The sequence below is a fragment of the Necator americanus genome, chromosome X (genome assembly GCF_031761385.1).
Source record: "Necator americanus strain Aroian chromosome X, whole genome shotgun sequence".
NCBI classification, from domain to species: Eukaryota; Metazoa; Nematoda; class Chromadorea; order Rhabditida; family Ancylostomatidae; genus Necator; species Necator americanus.
The window spans coordinates 1865884-1884188 of record NC_087376.1 but is presented as its reverse complement, the minus strand read 5'-3'; the positions used below and the strand labels follow the sequence as shown (position 1 = coordinate 1884188).

Below are 18305 nucleotides of genomic sequence, written 5' to 3'. Positions count from 1 at the left end.
TTTGATGAAAAGAGGTTGATGTCGGAGGACTCTACTATTGAATTTCGACAATACCGTAAACTACTTTTCCAATGATATCCTAGCGGCTCCGGAACTACTTGTATGTGGAATCAGTTGCTTAAATGCCTTACTGATATTTTAACTGACAATCTAGCATCTGCATTGATTCTATCGTACGAGGCTGAATGCTATTGATTTTTGAAGGTAAAAAGGATGATATTCAATTGTAGCAAATTTTAAGAGTAACGCGAATAGGAATGAACGAAGATCTTTGACCAACAGCTGGCTCATGGAGTAGCAAACAAATGAGCAGTGGCAACGTCCTTCTTTAGTTACTTTTTTTTTCTTTTCATGCGATTCTTACAGGTACTGGCTTACCTGTAGGCATTGATACTTATGTTTATCTTAACGGTTGTCCTATAAGCTCAAATGGACCGGTCAGTTGGCCGAAAAAAAGAAGTCCAAGCAAATATGTGGTAGCTACTATAGTTAGACAGAGTCTCCAAATCGTCTTAAAATTTCTATTGTTGCAAAACCGACAAAATGTGGAGAATAGCTAGGGAAACATCTTTTGAAAAAATAGTTGCAAAAAAAGTAAAAAGTAAGTAAAGAAGTTGCAGTAGCTCAATAAATCACCTAAAAGAAGTTGAACAGACGAGAGAAACGATTGAATAATACAAAGGAGGAAAAAACGAAGCATAGAAGCAGTACCAAAGCAAATTCCTGAAATATTCCTACGCTAAATGAAATCGGATCATGGTACAGCAATCGATCTTTATCTTTTGATCTACTACGCGGGACAACTATCACATTTCATGACGTGGTTAACTCGGGTTATGTTGTTGCATTCTCTGGAACCTGTTCCAATCCGGTTTCAATAATATTATGCATGGATTCCATTCGATTTATCGTTAAGTATACTACATCGAAAATCTTACTTGTTTGAATAATTATCCTTGTGATTCTTCGAAATGTGTGTGATGACGTACATCAATCATATGATGAGTATTATTCTAACAAACAATTAATTATAAATGAAGAAAGTCAGACTTACTGTAGTAGTTCATTAATTCCTTGTCCCATCGACTGATCATAGACAATAACTAAGGTTTGTAAATTTTTTCTTCCTATTCTCTAATCTCCCTACATATCCTAGCAGTTGCGTGTCTTTTGCGGCAATACTTTTGTTCAATTTTTGGCAATACCTATGTTTTCAAATTCTTAGCACCTTCGAGCACAATCAAAATGAAACCATATCAGGATATCGTGTTTTTGCATAAAATCCCCATAATTTCCAATGGAATCTCTAGTTGTGTTGAAAAACCACCTACAACTATTCATAAGCTTTTCTGACCTCGTACCATGCTCCATTCCATGGCAGAAGTACTACTGTAGCCGTCCTTTAACTGATATTTTTGGCAATGTTTGGTATGAATTTCACAATATTTGCTCATTTGCAACGATTTCGTGCAACATTTCTTTGCACGGAGATTGTTTAGGGACAGGATCGTGTTTCTGAAGGGGTTTGAGGTTTCGCTTGGGTTTGTTGCCTCATTTTCACTCCATTTCCAGTTTTAAAATATAAGGAGGGGAGTTTATAGTCTTTTTTCCAGTGAATTTTCTATTTCAGAAGGTGAGAATAGAATCTGTTAGAGTCTACTTCCATAATTTTATGGTTCGGTAGCGACTACTCGCAATAGGAAATGGGGAAGGAACAGTTTCGTGAGTCCGACCTGGCGAGGAAGGTGTACGTTCTTATTCAATTGTCAAACCAACTCAGGGATACATGAGAAATTTTCCAATTATTACGACTAATTTTTCAGCGTGGGTGTGAAATTTGTGCCGGGTAATAGTGATTTTATGCGGCAAGCCGCTCACATTAGGGTTCTTAACAATCGATTATATGAGGATATACCGGGTAAATGGATTCCTGCACAATGTGGACCTCTTGATCCGCGTTTGTTGAGTATCTTATTGTTTTTGTTCTTCATTTTTATTAATCTTTTCTATCATAACTGTTTTTAGGGAACTGCATCGAAGCACGGTCAATGTAAGACGTGCGGTAGGCTTCTGGCTGACTGTGTAGGCCATTTTGGCTATATTGATCTCGACTTTCCTGTCTTTCATGTTGGATTCTTTAAATTGACAATTCAGGTGTTACAATGTATATGTAAGGTGAGTCAGAGATCTCCTACAACTACTTTCGTCAACTCTTTGGTATTTTAGAGCTGCTCCGGGCTGCTACTACGGGATGAACAACGGAACCAATTCTTAAGACAAGTTTCTAACCCAAATTTAGACTATCTTAGAAGGAAAGCCATACATAAACATATAGTTGCTGCATGTAAGAAGACAAATCCATGCCCAAAGTGTGGTCAACGTAATGGTAAGTAGAATTTACTTCGTTTTTCATTATATTGGCTTTCATTATCTTTCATTATATGAACTATAGATATACTATATGTGATTATATATCTTTCATTATATGAGCTTCTCTTTTTATTCCGATTATTCTTAGTTTTGATGAGTTTAGTTCTTGAACAATGTTAAAAATAAATTGCGCACCTCATAGCATAATTGACAAGTTAAATTTTTTCTTTTTTTTCTACTTTTTGTTCTGCAAAGTGTTATGTTATTCTTAAAGTCATTATTAATAGTCTTTAGTTGTTTAAAGCCCAATAATGTTAGAGTAATCTTTCTTTCTGAGATGTTCTAGTACCATTGTTTTAGGTTTGGTGAAGAAGGCAATGGGAACTGTGCTGAAAATTGCTTATGCACACTCTGTCAGTGAGGACAATGTTAGTTTTTGCGTTTTTCGTTTTATTGGATGCTTTTTTTTCTGTTTTGGGATGGATTTCTCTTATACACAGTTCATTTTACTAAAATTTTGTACGCCGAGATGTATTCAGCGTATTTTTTCCGTTCTCTTTTACATTTGTTCCGTAGAGGTAATTGATCGAGAAGTTTTGTTCTTTTCGGCTGAAGTGATGCACTATTTGGTACACCGTAATAATGACTTTAAAAATTAGTTGGTAACCGTTATGCGGTGATTAACGAAACGGAAATTGTGGTAGATATTCCAGAATGAAGCGTACGCTCAGTTCATGATAAAATCTGCCTAGTGGGTTAAGCACGCGATTGAAGTTTCAGATTTCTCGTTTAGGCTCGGGAGTATGCATCGGCCATCGAGGGTAACGCTGACCTATCGAATGCTTTATTTAAATCGAAGTTTACTCTGCTCAATCCACTACGTGTACAGAAATTGTTCAACAATATATCACAAGAGGTATTTTTAAAGTTTTTATGTGTTCACTATCTATTGTTTTCAAAAATGAATAAGTAAATATCCTATACCAGGATATCCCGATCCTAATGGTTCGATCTGGTGAAGTCAAACATCCTAACGATTTGCTCCTTACGAGGATCCCTGTCCCACCAGTCTGTGTTCGTCCTTCTGTGATATCCGGTTAGTTCATCCCCTCCCAGCTATTCTTTCTTTTTTTACGCAATGAAAAATTCAGAGGTTAAATCTGGTACGACGGAGGACGATATAACTATGAAGTTGTCAGAAATAATTCTAATCAACGATGTCTTACAAAGACATAAAAAAGATGGAGCTCCCGTAAAAACTGTCACTGAAACATGGGATCACCTACAGGTTCATTAAGAGCATTGAAATCTATGCGTTTTTCAAAACTTTTACTTTTTAGATTCAAGTAGCACTGTATTTCAACAGTGAACTATCCGGACTTCCTCCTGAGCTGCAACCAAAGAAGGTATATCTATTAAATGATTTCTTGTGTTATTGTTGTTCTCAAAAACATATGTGTTACAGGCTATGCGCGGGTTCACCCAACGTTTGAAGGGAAAACAAGGGCGCTTCAGGGGAAATTTGTCCGGGAAACGAGTGGATTTCTCTGGAAGAACAGTATGTTTTTTTTATCGTTTTGGTGGCAACTTCATTTAGTTTTTCTTTGCTGCAGGACTTCTTTTGAAGTTGCTGGCTTAATTATGATGCGATTTTTCATACCAGTAACAATAGTGTTTCCATGAAGTTTTTTTTTTACTGTAGACAAACAGATGTTTTACCTGGTATTATTCAGATTTAACTGAATTTCCAGGTTATTTCACCTGACCCTAATCTGCGGATTGATGAAGTTGGAGTTCCTGTTTATGTCGCACTTACTCTGACATTTCCCGAAGTTGTTAATAATTACAATATTGAACGAATGAAGAAACTGATCCTCAATGGATCGGATATTCACCCTGGTGCAAACTATGTAATCGACCGAGTTACTGGGACGAAACGGCTGTTAAAGTAAGACACTTTTTTGAAGATTTTCCGCCATCACTTCTATGAAAATAATTTGCAAGGTATGGAAGTCGTGAGACATGTGCAACAAGCCTAAAGGTTGGAGATATAGTGGAGCGTCATTTGGATGATGGCGACATTGTTTTATTTAATCGACAACCATCCCTTCATAAGGTCTCAATTATGAGTCATCGTGCACGTATTGTACCAGGAAGAACGTTTAGGTAAGTGTACAGAGGTTTTTTCATTCTTCCCTTTATAACCAGCAGTCTTTTTTCCTTCTCATAATTCATTCCTATAGGTTCAACGAATGCGCTTGCACACCATATAATGCTGATTTTGATGGCGATGAAATGAATTTGCACGTGCCACAAACGTACGAAGCAAGGGCTGAGGCTAGTCTTCTTATGGGTGTTAAAAGTAATCTCATCACTCCGCGATCTGGCGAACCATTAATCGCAGCAATACAGGTTTGTGATATGTATTTTTTTCTATTCGTCTAAGCTAGACCTGTTCTTCTTTTTTTGAGACCTTGTTTTAAATGGAATTTTCAGGATTTTATAACGGGTGCTTATTTGCTGACACACAAAGACACTTTTCTAACGTACAGTGAGGTGAGTTGCATTTTTTTTTAAATCGCTCCTCTTTTCCTTTCATTTATTCTTCATTTGATTAGGCTTGTCGATTTGCTGCGTCAATCATTGACTGCTATTCCAAGAAACAAAAGCGGATTCGACTACCACCACCTGCAATTATGAAACCCACACGATTGTGGACCGGAAAACAGGTGAAAAATTGTCAGTGTCTTTTTTTTCGGTTGGCTTCCGCTAGAAATATCTCCTTACAGCTTATGGAACTGATCATATCGGATGATTTTAAAAACCCTAGAAAGCTAAACCTTGTCACACCTAACAAAAGCTATACCGGGAATAAAGAATTCTGTCTCAAGGTAGGATGCATTCTATTCATTTCTTGTTTCCAGTGTGCATTTCTCCTTTAAGGATTCTTATGTCATAATCCGAAATGGACAACACCTTGCTGGAGTTTTGGATAAATCACTACTAGGATCTGGATCGAAGAAGAACATATTTTACATACTGCTTCGAGATTTTGGTGAAGATGCTGCTGTGGATGCCATGTAAGTGATTAATTATTGCCGGAAAATATTGTTTACACCGACTTTAACTGTACTATACCTCAAGCTTCTCAACTTACTACGCCTTAAATACATTCCTCAGCATTTCAAAAAATCCAAAGTGGCGTTTGCTTAGCCATTTATTGTGTAAGCCTACAGTAAACTTCAGCCTTTTATAATTCACCTTATTCGTTACGTCTCTTTATGTCTCAAAGAAATACATGCAAATTGTGCGTGTAGCACTACAACTCCTCAAAAAGCAATAATTTGGGAGACAAAAAGCGAACAATCTTAAAAGGTACGGAGGTTGAGTGTATGCCTAATATCCCAGGACACCTGTAATAGCTATAGTTGTTTTTATTTGTTTTATGTAAATGATCGTTAATGCTCAGGTGGCGAATTGCAAGAATGACTCCAGTTTTTCTCTCCAATCGTGGATTCTCAATAGGAATAGGTGATGTGACTCCTAGCGCTCAGTTGCTGAAGGAAAAAACCTACCTACTCGACGAAGGCCAGTTAATTACACTTTCCTCTGCGATTCTCTTACATTTTGTTGAATTTTAGGTTACAAAAAGTGTCATGAGTATATCGCACAACTGAATTCGGGTCAGCTAAAGGCTCAACCTGGGTGTACAGATGAGGAAACGCTTGAAGCACTGATACTTCGTGAACTATCCTCCATTCGTGATAAAGCTGGTAAAGCATGTGTGGATAATTTGTCAAAGTCAGTTACTTTTTTTTTTAGTAATATCAAGATAGCAAGTCACATAATTTAACTTCAGGCATAATGCTCCACTTACTATGGCAGTTTGTGGATCTAAAGGATCATTTATCAACATTTCACAGATGATCGCATGTGTTGGTCAACAAGCTATCTCAGGGCATCGTCCTCCGGATGGATTCGATGTAAGTGCAGTCTAATTGTTTCTAAAATGCCTATCTGATTCGCTTCATTGAAGAAATTTTCACTCAGATTCGACTTTTTTTTAGAAACGGTCGCTGCCCCATTTTGAAAAGCTGCAGAAGACCCCAGAAGCTAAAGGATTCGTGGAAAATAGTTTCTTTTCGGGTCTAACTCCCACTGAATTCTTCTTCCATACTATGGGTGGTCGAGAGGGTCTTGTCGACACTGCGGTAAAAACGGCTGAGACGGGCTACATGCAACGACGTTTGGTGAAATGTCTTGAAGTCAGTTTTCCAACAACTTTTATTTTGAAAATTCGATTCCGGAGAAAACTCTCACCTTCAGGATCTCTGTGCCAGTTATGATGGCACCGTTCGGTCATCTGTTGGTGATATTGTCGAGTTCATTTTTGGAGAAGACGGCTTAGGTTCGTTAAAATCTCTATTATTCCTTCGAAACAAAACTGGAAAACTGGGCTGGAACAGATGTTTTTTTTATACGGTACTGAAATTTTTGAGAAAAGATGTAGTCTAGATATTTGAGGTTGGTGTTCGATTCAATTGTGTAGTGGTTGTTCAATTCAGTTAATTTCATTGTATTAGCTAGAATCATTTCCTATTCAGATCCTGCAATGATGGAAGCGAAAGATGGATGCGTCTTAGATTTCGCTCATCAACTAGAACACATCAGAAATACACATCCATTTAATGGTGATGAGGAGTTGGATCGCGACGATATGCAGGTATTTGAGCTGTATTTCGTACAACCATTTCTATTTATTTGTTTACTTGTTGTAGTCGTTAGCAAAAACAATTCTCGACGCTGAGCTTGGCACCTCCCACGTTCTTTTCCGAGAAAAGTTGCAAGAATTCGTGGACAAAGTCATAGAAAAGACTGCAACTATATTCAAAACTCCGCATTTCTGCAGTAGCCATCCGAAAGGGTAAGCTTTCTTCTTTTTTCTGGATGATTTATATTCCATACACTTGCGATATGAAGAGGTGTAGGGCTTCTTTTCTTTGTTCCTTTCTTTGCTCCATTCTTCACCTCTCTGGTCGGTATCAATAACGATTCTGATTGTTAGAAACAGGATAAATCCATCACACGATAACGTTCTTCTAGGATTCCTCCGAATAGAAAAGGGCTCTGTGCACAATGTGCCAGTCAGCAGAAATATAGGTATATTTCATTTTTTTCCTGCTCCGCTAGGTTTTGTTAATGTTCCTGTGTTTAAGAAGCGCTCAGGTGCACGCCTACTGTGTTTCCCATTCCCAGTTCGTGGCATTCCTAGAGTCTTGCTGTCTGAAGTTAAGGAAAGCTGTAGTGGAACCGGGTACAGCAGTTGGAGCGATTGCAGCAACTAGTATAGGTTCGTTTGCTCACGGAGTTCCATCTGATGGTTATGTTTCGTGAGGAGGTCCAGAATTGTTCAGCTAATCTCTTTTTCTCCGGCTTACTTTGATTTTTAGGCGAACCTTCGACGCAAATGACGTTGAAAACATTCCACTTCGCCGGTGTAGCTTCTATGAATATTACTCAAGGTGTTCCACGTATCAAAGAAATAATCAATGCTGTGAAGGCTGTAAGTTAATTTTTTTTTAAAATCTCATGCTTTCACTGTCTTTCGTACGTGATGAATATGCTGACATGATCTCATCTATAGATTTCTACTCCAATCATAACAGCAAAATTGACTAATGTTAGGGATGAAAAACTGGCTAGACAGGTTAAAGCACGGATAGATGTAACTACATTAGGTAGGAATTTGTTCTGCTCTCTTATTTTTAACAGTTCATAACGTTTTATCGTAAATATGACTTATAGGAGAAATTTGCGACTATATCGAGGAGGTGAACATGCCAGACAACACATTTTTGCTTCTTAAACTGAGTACGAGGAGGATCCGAATCCTTCACTTGGAGGTCACAATGTCTACTATTGTGCAAAGCATCTTACACACTAAATGTCTTGTCCCATTCAAACCCTCTCAGGTACTTCAAAAACTGCTTAAATAATGTTTTCATTTATCTCCTCAAACGATCCCTTCAGATAACCACCGTAGGAAAGTCAATGATGGTTATTAGGCCACCGAATGATTCCAAATTCAGCAAATGTATCACTGTTCAAATAATGAAGCAAGCTCTACAGAAGATAGTAGTGAAAGGTGAGTCGTTTCCGGTTTTTTGAATGGTATTTGGGACATAGATGCGATAGTGGGAGCCGGTGCTCTGACTCTCTTCACTTTTGAACGGTTGCGGAAGGGACCTCCTTCACTTTTGAGCGGTTGGCGAAAGGACCCCCTTCACTTGAGCTGCACCTCATGAGCTAAACCCCCTTCACCTGAGGAGGGTCCAGCGTACACCCTATCGCAACTATGATTTGGGAACTGCACTCCATCTTTAAAGTGCATTCCTTCGAGTTTTAACAATTATGTAATACAGTTATAACCGTGTCATGAGATTATCCATAAATGTTTACATTGAAGGTCTTCCAAATGTGAAACGTTGTGTTATCCATGCTGACGAGAAACGTGGAGATGAGTTTAGCATTATTGTCGAGGGCAGCGATTTCCGTGGTGTTCTATCTGAGCCAGGGATTGATGGTCGATATACGAACTTCAACAACGCACTCATCGTTTCTGAGGTAAAAATGTGATTTTTTTTTTCGACTTGCTGACATTATGAGCATGTGGTCATCGTGGAGTTAATCCTGCTGAAACACAAGACACTTTTATGTGTTCATAATCGTCCCGAAATAGCTGTGATGAAGGAAAACTACTTTTTCGGAGCTGTGGTATAGTTAGAGCAGTACTTTCCAGGTTCTCGGAATCGAAGCTGCCCGATCCTGCATTATAAACGAAATTATCGCCACCATGGAAGCTCACGGTATTGGATTGGATAGGAGACACGTTATGTTGCTAGCTGATGTTATGACATATCGGTGTGTTGATAATGTGAAGATTACGGTTGTTGATCTTCGTGCTGATCAATAACTGTTGTCTCGTTCCAGTGGTGAGGTTCTTGGCATAACGCGTAATGGATTGGTGAAGATGAAAGAATCGGTTCTGTTGTTGGCATCATTCGAAAAAACCATGGATCATTTATTCGAAGCAGCTTTCTATTCTCAGCGGGACCCGGTAAGACTTATTCACTTTGAGTTCTATGAATGGTTTTTTTTCTTGAAGAAAAAAATTCCCTGACGTCTGGATATGTGTTGTTAAATTCATTTTTAGAGCAGTATTGTAATGTACTAGAGTAGCAAGCTTTATCCTATCCTCATTTATTGAGTGGTATGGTTAAAATAAGCGTTGTAGAACAAAATCCCACCCCATTCTCCTTCTATAAAATCATTTCATAAGTAAACGGCAGGGAACATCAAATGTACTGCTTTTGAATAAAAGCTGAACCGTAGAACAATCTGGGATTTGTGAGGTGAACGGGTACTTGGGGATGAGCCCTGTAAAGATGTCCCGTTTCCCTGTATGTCTTGCACTTCCCGATCGATATCACATTGATCCTAGTTGTGTTCCCTGCGTTTTGCTGCGCATTTCATTTCTATAAATGTTCTGTTTCCATGCGTATAGCGCCATCAGAAAATATGCGATTGGGGATCTGATTCGATCGTTTCTTTCTAAAGTCTAAGTTGTTTTTGTCAATTCTTGAAATTGTGTATTAGTTTCTTGTTTCGCTGAGTTTTTTCTCAGTATCGATCCCTCTCAGGTAGTTCAATTTTGTAGACATAGATTTTAGAAGTGAATAGCTGGAAAGTTCATGTCACTCATTACTGCTGCTGAAATCTCGAACCATTGTGTTACGCTATTCTCCGAATTGACAATTCTAGTGAAGTTATTCTACAAGTATTCTTCCGTATTCATATTACAGATTCATGGAGTCTCGGAGTGCATTATTCTTGGAATCCCGATATCAATTGGAACAGGAATGTTCAAGCTACATCAGAAAGTTCCAGATATAGTCAGCTACAGTCCAGGAGAACCAATTTTCATGAAGAAAGAATTAGGATTAAAAATATAAACTTCAATAAAGTGATTAGTATGTGGGTAACTTTCACTTTCTCATCTGCATTGCGTAGTTTGGCAGGTCTAAATGCCTTCAGTAAATTATCATTATTGATCAAGTATCTAAATGTCAGCTTTTTTAAAAATATATTTTTGAAAGTTCTACAGATTAAGTCCTTTCTCAACGTGCTTTTTTGTTGTTGTAAAAACAGGTTGCGTTGCCATTTTTTGAAGATTTTTTTTTCGTATCTGGCAACGCATTGTAGTTTATTGTTCGTAGAAAAATTGTACACAATGTCGTATCATTTGCGCTCAGAACAGACTAATGATTGTTTATTGTCTGATTGTCCGCAACCTAGTTTTTTTTTTTTTTTTTGTTATCATCAGATTCTATAGTACTGCGAATCTAAGCTCCGTTGCTGTTGTTTATCTTGTCGAGATTTCGTTCTTTTGTTTTGTTATCGGAGTTAAGTTTAGTGATATTTGTATGTTAAGTTTACTTAATACATGTTTTTTTTTTCGTTTTTTTCCCGCTATAACGACCATCCGGTTTCGGTTGTCAGTGCTTTGCTTGTAAACTGGTTCTGTGATGTGTTTTTCTGTTTTTGTTGGTAGTGTTGTTCTTGTGTTACAGTTATATCTGACAATTTATTTGTTAATTATAGTTGTTACATGGTTATAATGGTAGATTTCGTTCAAAGAAATATTTTCTGCTGTTACAGCTACGTGTTCAGTGACATGTTTACGCATAAAATATTGTTTTTTTTGTGTTAGTGATGCGAATGCTATCTATCACCACATCAGATAAATTTTTATCCGTTATGTAGCTGCACATACGCTTTACTTAATATAAGCACCGTTTTACTGTGTAATTCTGGACTGGACCGGTTTTTTTTTTAATCGTAAAGTTGAATCCTTGTAGAACAGGGAAGTGTGTCAAAGTGGGCGGTGCTGCGTATCCATTCGTCAGTTCATGCACAGTTTGAATCTTAGTTATAGTACCGTAGGATCGACTATAAATACATTTTTTGTTCCTAACTCTCTCATTACGCTCTAACAGCTTTACCACAGAATTGATAATGTGTTACGATTGATTTTTTTTTAAATTATTTAATAGATATTTTTTTCTGTACTTTCAGGGTGATCACACTCCATGCTCAAGGTCTCAGCAGCAGTACAAAACCTGCTGCAACTGTTCGCCCTATATTATATATTAGCTGTACTACTTGGAGCACCAGTATTAAGTGAACTGTACGCAACGTGTATACTTTCACTCTGGTTAACGTTGCTCACTGGCCTACCTCTGATTCTTGTTTATAAAGGAGAAAATCAGCTTAAGAGATTTCTATTCGAGGGCAGGTACGGTTTTTTTTCCTATCCTTCTTCTTCTTAGTTGTCAATATAGTTCATCTGTTTCCCTTTATTTCTTTTCTTTTTTTTTTCGTCGGAATCTGTGAGCATCTGGGATTACTATACAGTATAAACACGAAACTAAAACGTAGGGTCTTCATCTTTTTCGTCTCGTCAAAACAACGTTATCGTTATTTATCAGTATTATAACTTCGTGTGTACGCTAACATTCCCACTTTGTACTTTATGGAAACTATTAAATTCTCAGCATATTTTTAGTAGTTCGAAATTCACTATTTTTCTTCGATTTTGTGATTTTGTAGGTCGTTTTAATATTATGGTAATAAAGAGCTGGTTCCCAAATCCGGTAGAGTCTGCACGGGCAACAAATTAACTAAGCTTAGGCAAAATTTTTCGTTTTGAAGCTGTCTTTTATTCTTTTTCTTATTCTTCTACAGCGTGCTTCGTTAAAATAAGCACTATGGTGATATCCCCTTCTGTAATTTTTTTTACTATTGAATTATTGCAAGTTCTCATTAATTTAGATGCCCTTTGAGTGGAAGTGGAGCACTGTTTCTACTGCTTCACCTTCATTCTTTGGAAATGGTTCCTCAGTCGACTCTGTCGTTCCTATTGATTTTTTTCAATGTTGTTGATCAGAAATGGCTAAGCAGATTGTTTCGAGATAAATTATGTAATAGGAATATTTTAGGTGCACAGGTTTTGTAGAGCTTCTGGCCCATCGAGCTATTTTGGGAGCTGTCGTCGGTGCTTGGCTGGGAGCATTCGTGATCCCGCTTGACTGGGATCGCTGGTGGCAGGTAAATATTTGATCCACATAAACTCTTCTTTAATAACCTAGCAATGAGATGTGTCGGTTTAGCGTTATCCTCTCCCGAATCTCGTCGGAGCTACGTGTGGTTGGATTTTTGGTCTTTGTGTTGGTGAAATCCAGTGGATTCTTCGCCGTTTCCGAAGGGAAAAGTTGCCATAGGTAATAGTTCTGTCCACCTAGAAAAAAAAATTCCTGCGTGAGTGAAAAATCCTCTACAATTTTTTGTGTGTAGTCTGCTCAAAAACTCAATTTTTAGTCCAGTATCGCTTTGAGTGGAAAGCACAACGGTTTTGCCCCTCTTGCGAGTAACTGAGTTTCATAGTGGTGCCGATACTGGCTGGCTTCGCGCGCGCGATTTGGAGTTTGAGGAGGGTCCTATGGCGCAGATGTCTACTGTAGATCCGTCGGAAATCGTCCAGCGCGGCGCAGTTTCCAAGTTTTGTCCCAACTGCAATCAGAAGTCCCCTTCAGTTGTGACAGATGGTGTTGGTCTGTGTTATATGGCCTAGTATACGCCCATCGCACAAAACCATTTTGTTTAATATTGAGTCGTCTTCCTTTATTATCAGATTACAGATCCTATGGCCTCTAAGGTCACCTCGCAGAAACTTCGAGGGAATGGTACCAGTTCGCTATCTCTGGAGGGTTTATTTGGCCACTATCGCTTTGCAGACGTTCCGAAACTCAAAGCGATTTTTTATGCTGAGTTCGATATAGAAATTGGACCGGTTATACGCTATCAGGTGAAATCACTCAGCGATAGCATTACTGTGCAATTTCTTCCAAAAAAGTAAAGCTATTCCAGATACCGGATGATCAAACTGTTGTTTCACCGGAAAGATTTTCCGCATTTTCCGCTGCTATCATTCCTAAGGATGAAATGCTGAATCGCCTTATTAAACTCAATTTTCGGGACTACAAGGTTATGGGACATCCTATTGGACTAAGTGAGTTGCTGTACAAAGCCTTAGTACTCATTATGTTACCTACATATGATTTAGTTTCCTTTTTCTATATCGATTTTTTTTGTGAGAATCGGCGGTGTCCAGTTCAGTGTATGTTTTTCTTCCTTGTGATTTTTCTGCCATTTTTTCTGGCGAGGAAAAGTCTTGAGATCTTTTTTCGATGGCATTGGAGGGATTCACCTCCAACTTGTTATTGATCTAGCAACAGGGTTGTAGAAGAGTTCAACTAGAACAAAATCTCACTGTGACGAATTATTCTTGTCAACTGCTAAATCCATTTTTCCATCTGGGGATACCGCGAAATCCAGAAGTTGTTAAATATTTTAATGGATTTAATGGACGAAATTGGTAGTATCATTCTTAATACATGGCTTTTTCACTGCAGCCTTTTTTTCTTCTATTAAGCAGGTTTCAGAGCATGATACGTGGTATGCTCGTGGTCAACTGAACTTTAATATGTGTTTTGTCGTGGCCAAGGAATCCACTATCGATTGTATGTACGAACCTCTTGTGCAAAAATTTGCTGAATATCTTGTTGATTTGGAAATGGTAGGTGAAACTGAAGATCTTATGCTATCATTGACGTGTTGTGTTAAAATTGATGTCATAGGAATGCGGTTTCCTTCATGTCGCCGAAAAACGAGCACAGCTTCCAACAATTATGAGAAAAGTTTTTACGGATCTCAATACGTGCGGTAAGATATATTGATTCCAATCGTTTGCTGATTTTTTTTTTCTGGAAAAGTGAAGTAGTGATAAATCTCAACTCACATATTACTGAACAGTTACTTACAAATAGAGTCTTGGGTTGTGTTTTATTTTCTGTCTCCTTAACGGTTATGATTTTCTTCATTTTAGGTGAGTGCGTACTACCAGTTACCGATTTGACTACACTCTATCTCAAACTTTGCCCTTCGTACAGAGGTGTGGAGCCTCCTAAGGTGATTTTCAGCTCTTTCTTTCCAAGAATTCTTTTCTGAGGTTTTCGACCCAGTTTTTTTTTGTCCAATCAGTAATTTAAGGTTAGTCTTTATATGGTGCCGATGTTCATCAGAGCTATACAAGTAACTCCTGCTCTCATAGACAAAATGGATGTTTTATCCCAGAAAGTAAGAATTACATAATCATTCTGGTGCTACTATCTAGAACTCTTGAATGTCTTGTTCAGATAATACCTAAAATAGATGGGATACGGTGCGTAAAGGAAATTGCTACAGAAGTAGAGATAGATCCTGACCTCGTAATGCGATGTGTGAGGTAAATGATTTCTAATTCCTAAAATCATCTCTTTCCCTTGAAAATTTCCTAATCGTTTAGGAATTTACATTTCTATGAGTGTGTCAGCCTGGTTCCTTTATTTCTATACTCAAACACATACGTTTCCACTGAAAAACTGCACGATTTCTACAGTAATCCGTCAGAAATCGAGGTATGTCATTTGGTTTCCTACTTAGAAAATTTGTATAGGGATCAAATAAACTACAAATTTGTTTAAATCTTGGCAATATTATATTGGGGTGAACGAGGGATATGAGACAAATAGTTGCCTGCAACTTAAATGCTTTTGCTTATTTTTATGGAATATCAGTCTTTTTCCTGAACGTGAGCGACTGTACTGTAAAGTTACTCTGAGTCGTCGTTACTTTCGTTCATATTATGACCATCCTGAGTGTTGTTTCATACTGATTCCGGATGAAAGGAGTTCTGTTCAGACTTCTACGATTGGTTGGAGCAGTTTTTTCATGTTGCGTTTATTCTCTCCTACCGCATCAAAAACTAGATTTAATGACATATTTTAATACGTATCTACCTCAGAAGTTTAGTACATTATTTTCATGGATTAGGCATCTCAGTGCTAGAAATAAATGTGATATAATCTGTCTTGTTAATCACTGTAGACCTCTATTCCGCTTTGTTACAGTAAGCGATTTGTTTTTCAGGACTGCTTACAGTTCTCTCGTTTTCGTCTTCCTGATGGTGAATTAGGTCCTGTCCCACAATTTTGCGATGTTTTCAGATTACTTGTAAGCTTGAAGGTGAGATATCATGTATAGTGGTTTCTGTATTAACATGATAGTTACAAATATTATTTTAGTGTGGTATGACTTTACGTGATTGGTGTGATGCTATGACACCTCGTCGATATAACGTTGATGAACGTCGTTTAGTACAGTTCGGAATGCATCATCATTTTTTAAGAAAATTATCCATATACCCTATAACAACGGTTCCGACTAATGAGGTGGAGCTATCTGGAAAGTAAGTGAATCTTATTTTGATAAGATTTGTAGAGATATATATTTTATATTTTATATGAGATATATTTTGTGGAAAATTCTGTTGAAAATGGATAAAATTGTTGTTTACTTTCTTCTCCTACTATTCTGCTTAGTTCCCGAACCATCTCATTCTTCCTTCAAGAAAAATCTAATATTTGATGCTATTTGATAATTACTTTATTTTATCCTTGTTTCTTTTTTTCTCGGATCCTGAAGAACAGTTTAGATGTTCTGCATGAGGAAACGTAGTTCTTTTAATTTTTTTGTTGGGCGAAAGATCAGTGGTAAGAGGTTATTACGGCTATTAGGTTATGTTTGCCCGCTCTATAGTTTGGCATCTACCTAAATCAACCAATTTCCTTCATTCTTTGAGGTCCATAAATTGGTAGCCACTTTGTCTGGAAGGATAAAAATTTCTTTCGTTGGGCGAAAAAAAGACAAAAATTTCTTTCGCTTGATCCAGGGTTTTGTACTCGTAAATCGTTCCAGAGGCCACATCTGATTATGGATTGAAATCCGGCGCGCTGTCGTATCTCACAACGACTGATCAAGGCCTTGTACTGTATTTTATCCTTTATTTGTAGATAGTTTTCTGACAAATAATTTGTTGACAATGGGCAACTGGATTTAACGCCAATACTAGTTATTGTTGAGCTGTTTGTACTTGGCAGTTAGCCAGTCCTCGCATGAATTCAAATGAAAAATCTCTATTGATCTGAAATTTGATATTTAAGGATTTTTCGACTCTGTGATGGGACTCGTGCATTGGAGGATTTAGCGGTAATCTACGACATGATGCCCGATGAGTTACACTACAAGTTAGTCGAAAGCGGGAAGTTCAAATTTATTAGTAAATAGCACCTAGTATTTTGTGTTTACACATTTTTGTAGCGATTTTATAGAGTGGTGGGTAGTTATCGAATTATTCGTGTCATACTGTAAATTTAATTGTGAAGAAAACGAATGTAATATATTATCGTCTTCTAGGCGTATTTATTAATGTTCTTCTAGAAGTGGGTGCGCGATTGGTTCATTTCTTTTCTTTTTCAAAATTGTCTCTTAATATAAGGCATTTTTTTTCTGGAACTGGCGTAGATAAGTTCAATGGTGTTTTTTTTTTAAGTTTTTTTACGCGTATATCTTATGTTCGCTGTGATAGTTCCAAATCCTCCACTTTTTTTTTCAAATCGAGGTACAATGCTGGCCCATTCGATACCTGCTGCTCCTTTTCGATGGTGTTTTTTTTTTTGCACTCTGAATAAAACGGGCTTTGTTAGAATTTCTTGTTGTTCAATGTTTTCTTTCCTTCATCAACGTTTCGTTCTATTTTTTTAATGTTCACTTTATTCTGTTTGTTTTGCTATGTAATCTCTTCTTTGTTATAGAAAGTGTGATATCACACTTTTATGTGATTTCGAATTGTATGTGTGTTGAGATTTTAGTAAATTTCTCCTTGTTCGGAAATTCTGTGTGAAGTAGTTGTAGCGTAAATTTACGTTTTCCTGTACTTCATTGAAACAAGGAAGAGAGAGCACATTTTCAGAACAGTTGTCTTAAAGAATGCTCGTGGAGTGCTTTCCACCTCCTTGGATATTTGTGGAGAATTTTTCGAACGTACCTAAGCCACACTATGATCGTCCATTGAGACACAGGTACAGACGTCTATACATTAGTAGGAGGGGAAGAACGTAGCAAAGTAATTTTCATAATAACTCGAGAATTTGATCCACGAATCTCCCTCACCTGAAGGATCACAGCAGGTTAGTCGCGAAAAAACGTAAACGAGACATCGTCACCCACTGAACGCTGTATATAACAGCGGAAAAGAGTTGTTCCTGGAAAGATGCCACAGTAGAGGAGTTGGTGGTGTCAATGTTCTCATCAGCACGAGTACGACAATGAACATCGACTATTTCCTACAGCTGACGACCCGAATCGGACGTTTACGGATGAGATGTGGATCAACAGGAGCTTTGACTATCTTCGTTGCTTCACATGGATCTAGAATTAAGACAAAGTCGGGATTTTCTATATGGATCTAGAAAGGTTTTAGAGAAGAGCATACCTTCTATAAGGTCAATGTTGGTGATTTTAGCGCCGAAATTCTTCCTGAATTAACGTTTGAAGAACTTCACATCGGAGTCCATGGCCTACAATGGAATGAGAAAGAAGAGAAGCTTTCCGATTTTATCATGGCGATCAGGAGCACCTATGGGAATCCGCAGTTCGCTTGATAAGCACGATATCCTTCTCTCTATTCTGGATATGGAGTGCCTCGTGGAGGACAACGTAATGAAATTGCCCAGATCATTGTAAGTGAAGAGGTTTGCCTGGCGGATATCGCTGTTGTACCAAAGTTCCCTCAATGGTTTTCCGTTTCTAATCGATACATAAGGATACTCCGTGAGTAATTTAATAACATCACGAACAAAATTCCCTCATTCTACAGAAAGATCACGATCCACATGAAGAGAAGGTTTCGACCAGATGACACAAATCAAAATTTAAAT

At 37.7% G+C, this 18305-nt stretch overlaps 1 protein-coding gene across 3 annotated transcripts; it reads left to right on the top strand.

Annotated features, from left to right (window-relative positions):
• Positions 1 to 185: 185 nt before the first annotated feature.
• Positions 186 to 18029, top strand: RB195_021237 (uncharacterized protein; the record flags this gene model as incomplete). 3 transcript variants are annotated; one of them, XM_064207869.1, is made up of 51 exons in its annotated part: positions 1704 to 1747; positions 1824 to 1961; positions 2026 to 2062; positions 2155 to 2175; positions 2227 to 2386; positions 2731 to 2798; positions 3164 to 3286; positions 3358 to 3466; positions 3522 to 3658; positions 3711 to 3776; positions 3836 to 3928; positions 4122 to 4318; positions 4375 to 4536; positions 4614 to 4782; positions 4867 to 4926; positions 4989 to 5099; positions 5160 to 5261; positions 5314 to 5450; positions 5840 to 5958; positions 6012 to 6171; positions 6230 to 6353; positions 6438 to 6635; positions 6697 to 6778; positions 6975 to 7093; positions 7149 to 7294; positions 7474 to 7530; positions 7587 to 7720; positions 7821 to 7933; positions 8015 to 8108; positions 8176 to 8342; positions 8401 to 8515; positions 8837 to 8994; positions 9170 to 9291; positions 9361 to 9487; positions 10233 to 10322; positions 11529 to 11725; positions 12429 to 12537; positions 12600 to 12636; positions 12672 to 12710; positions 13128 to 13294; positions 13357 to 13498; positions 13932 to 14065; positions 14127 to 14211; positions 14375 to 14457; positions 14539 to 14625; positions 14685 to 14773; positions 14834 to 14945; positions 15457 to 15552; positions 15612 to 15775; positions 16530 to 16613; positions 17891 to 18029. In XM_064207869.1, the coding sequence occupies 51 exons, from the start codon at positions 1704 to 1706 to the stop codon at positions 18027 to 18029; spliced, it is 5823 nt and encodes a 1940-aa protein (XP_064063748.1). The 3 variants fall into 3 exon arrangements, with proteins under 3 accessions (XP_064063750.1, XP_064063748.1, XP_064063749.1); XM_064207868.1 differs by lacking the exons at positions 1704 to 1747; positions 1824 to 1961; positions 11529 to 11725; ... (13 more) ...; positions 16530 to 16613; positions 17891 to 18029 and adding exons at positions 186 to 204; positions 367 to 437 and having other exon boundaries at positions 2026 to 2175; positions 10233 to 10382; XM_064207867.1 differs by lacking the exons at positions 1704 to 1747; positions 1824 to 1961; positions 2026 to 2062; ... (32 more) ...; positions 12600 to 12636; positions 12672 to 12710 and having other exon boundaries at positions 11520 to 11725; positions 13121 to 13294.
• Between the last annotated feature and the right edge of the window lie 276 nt (positions 18030 to 18305).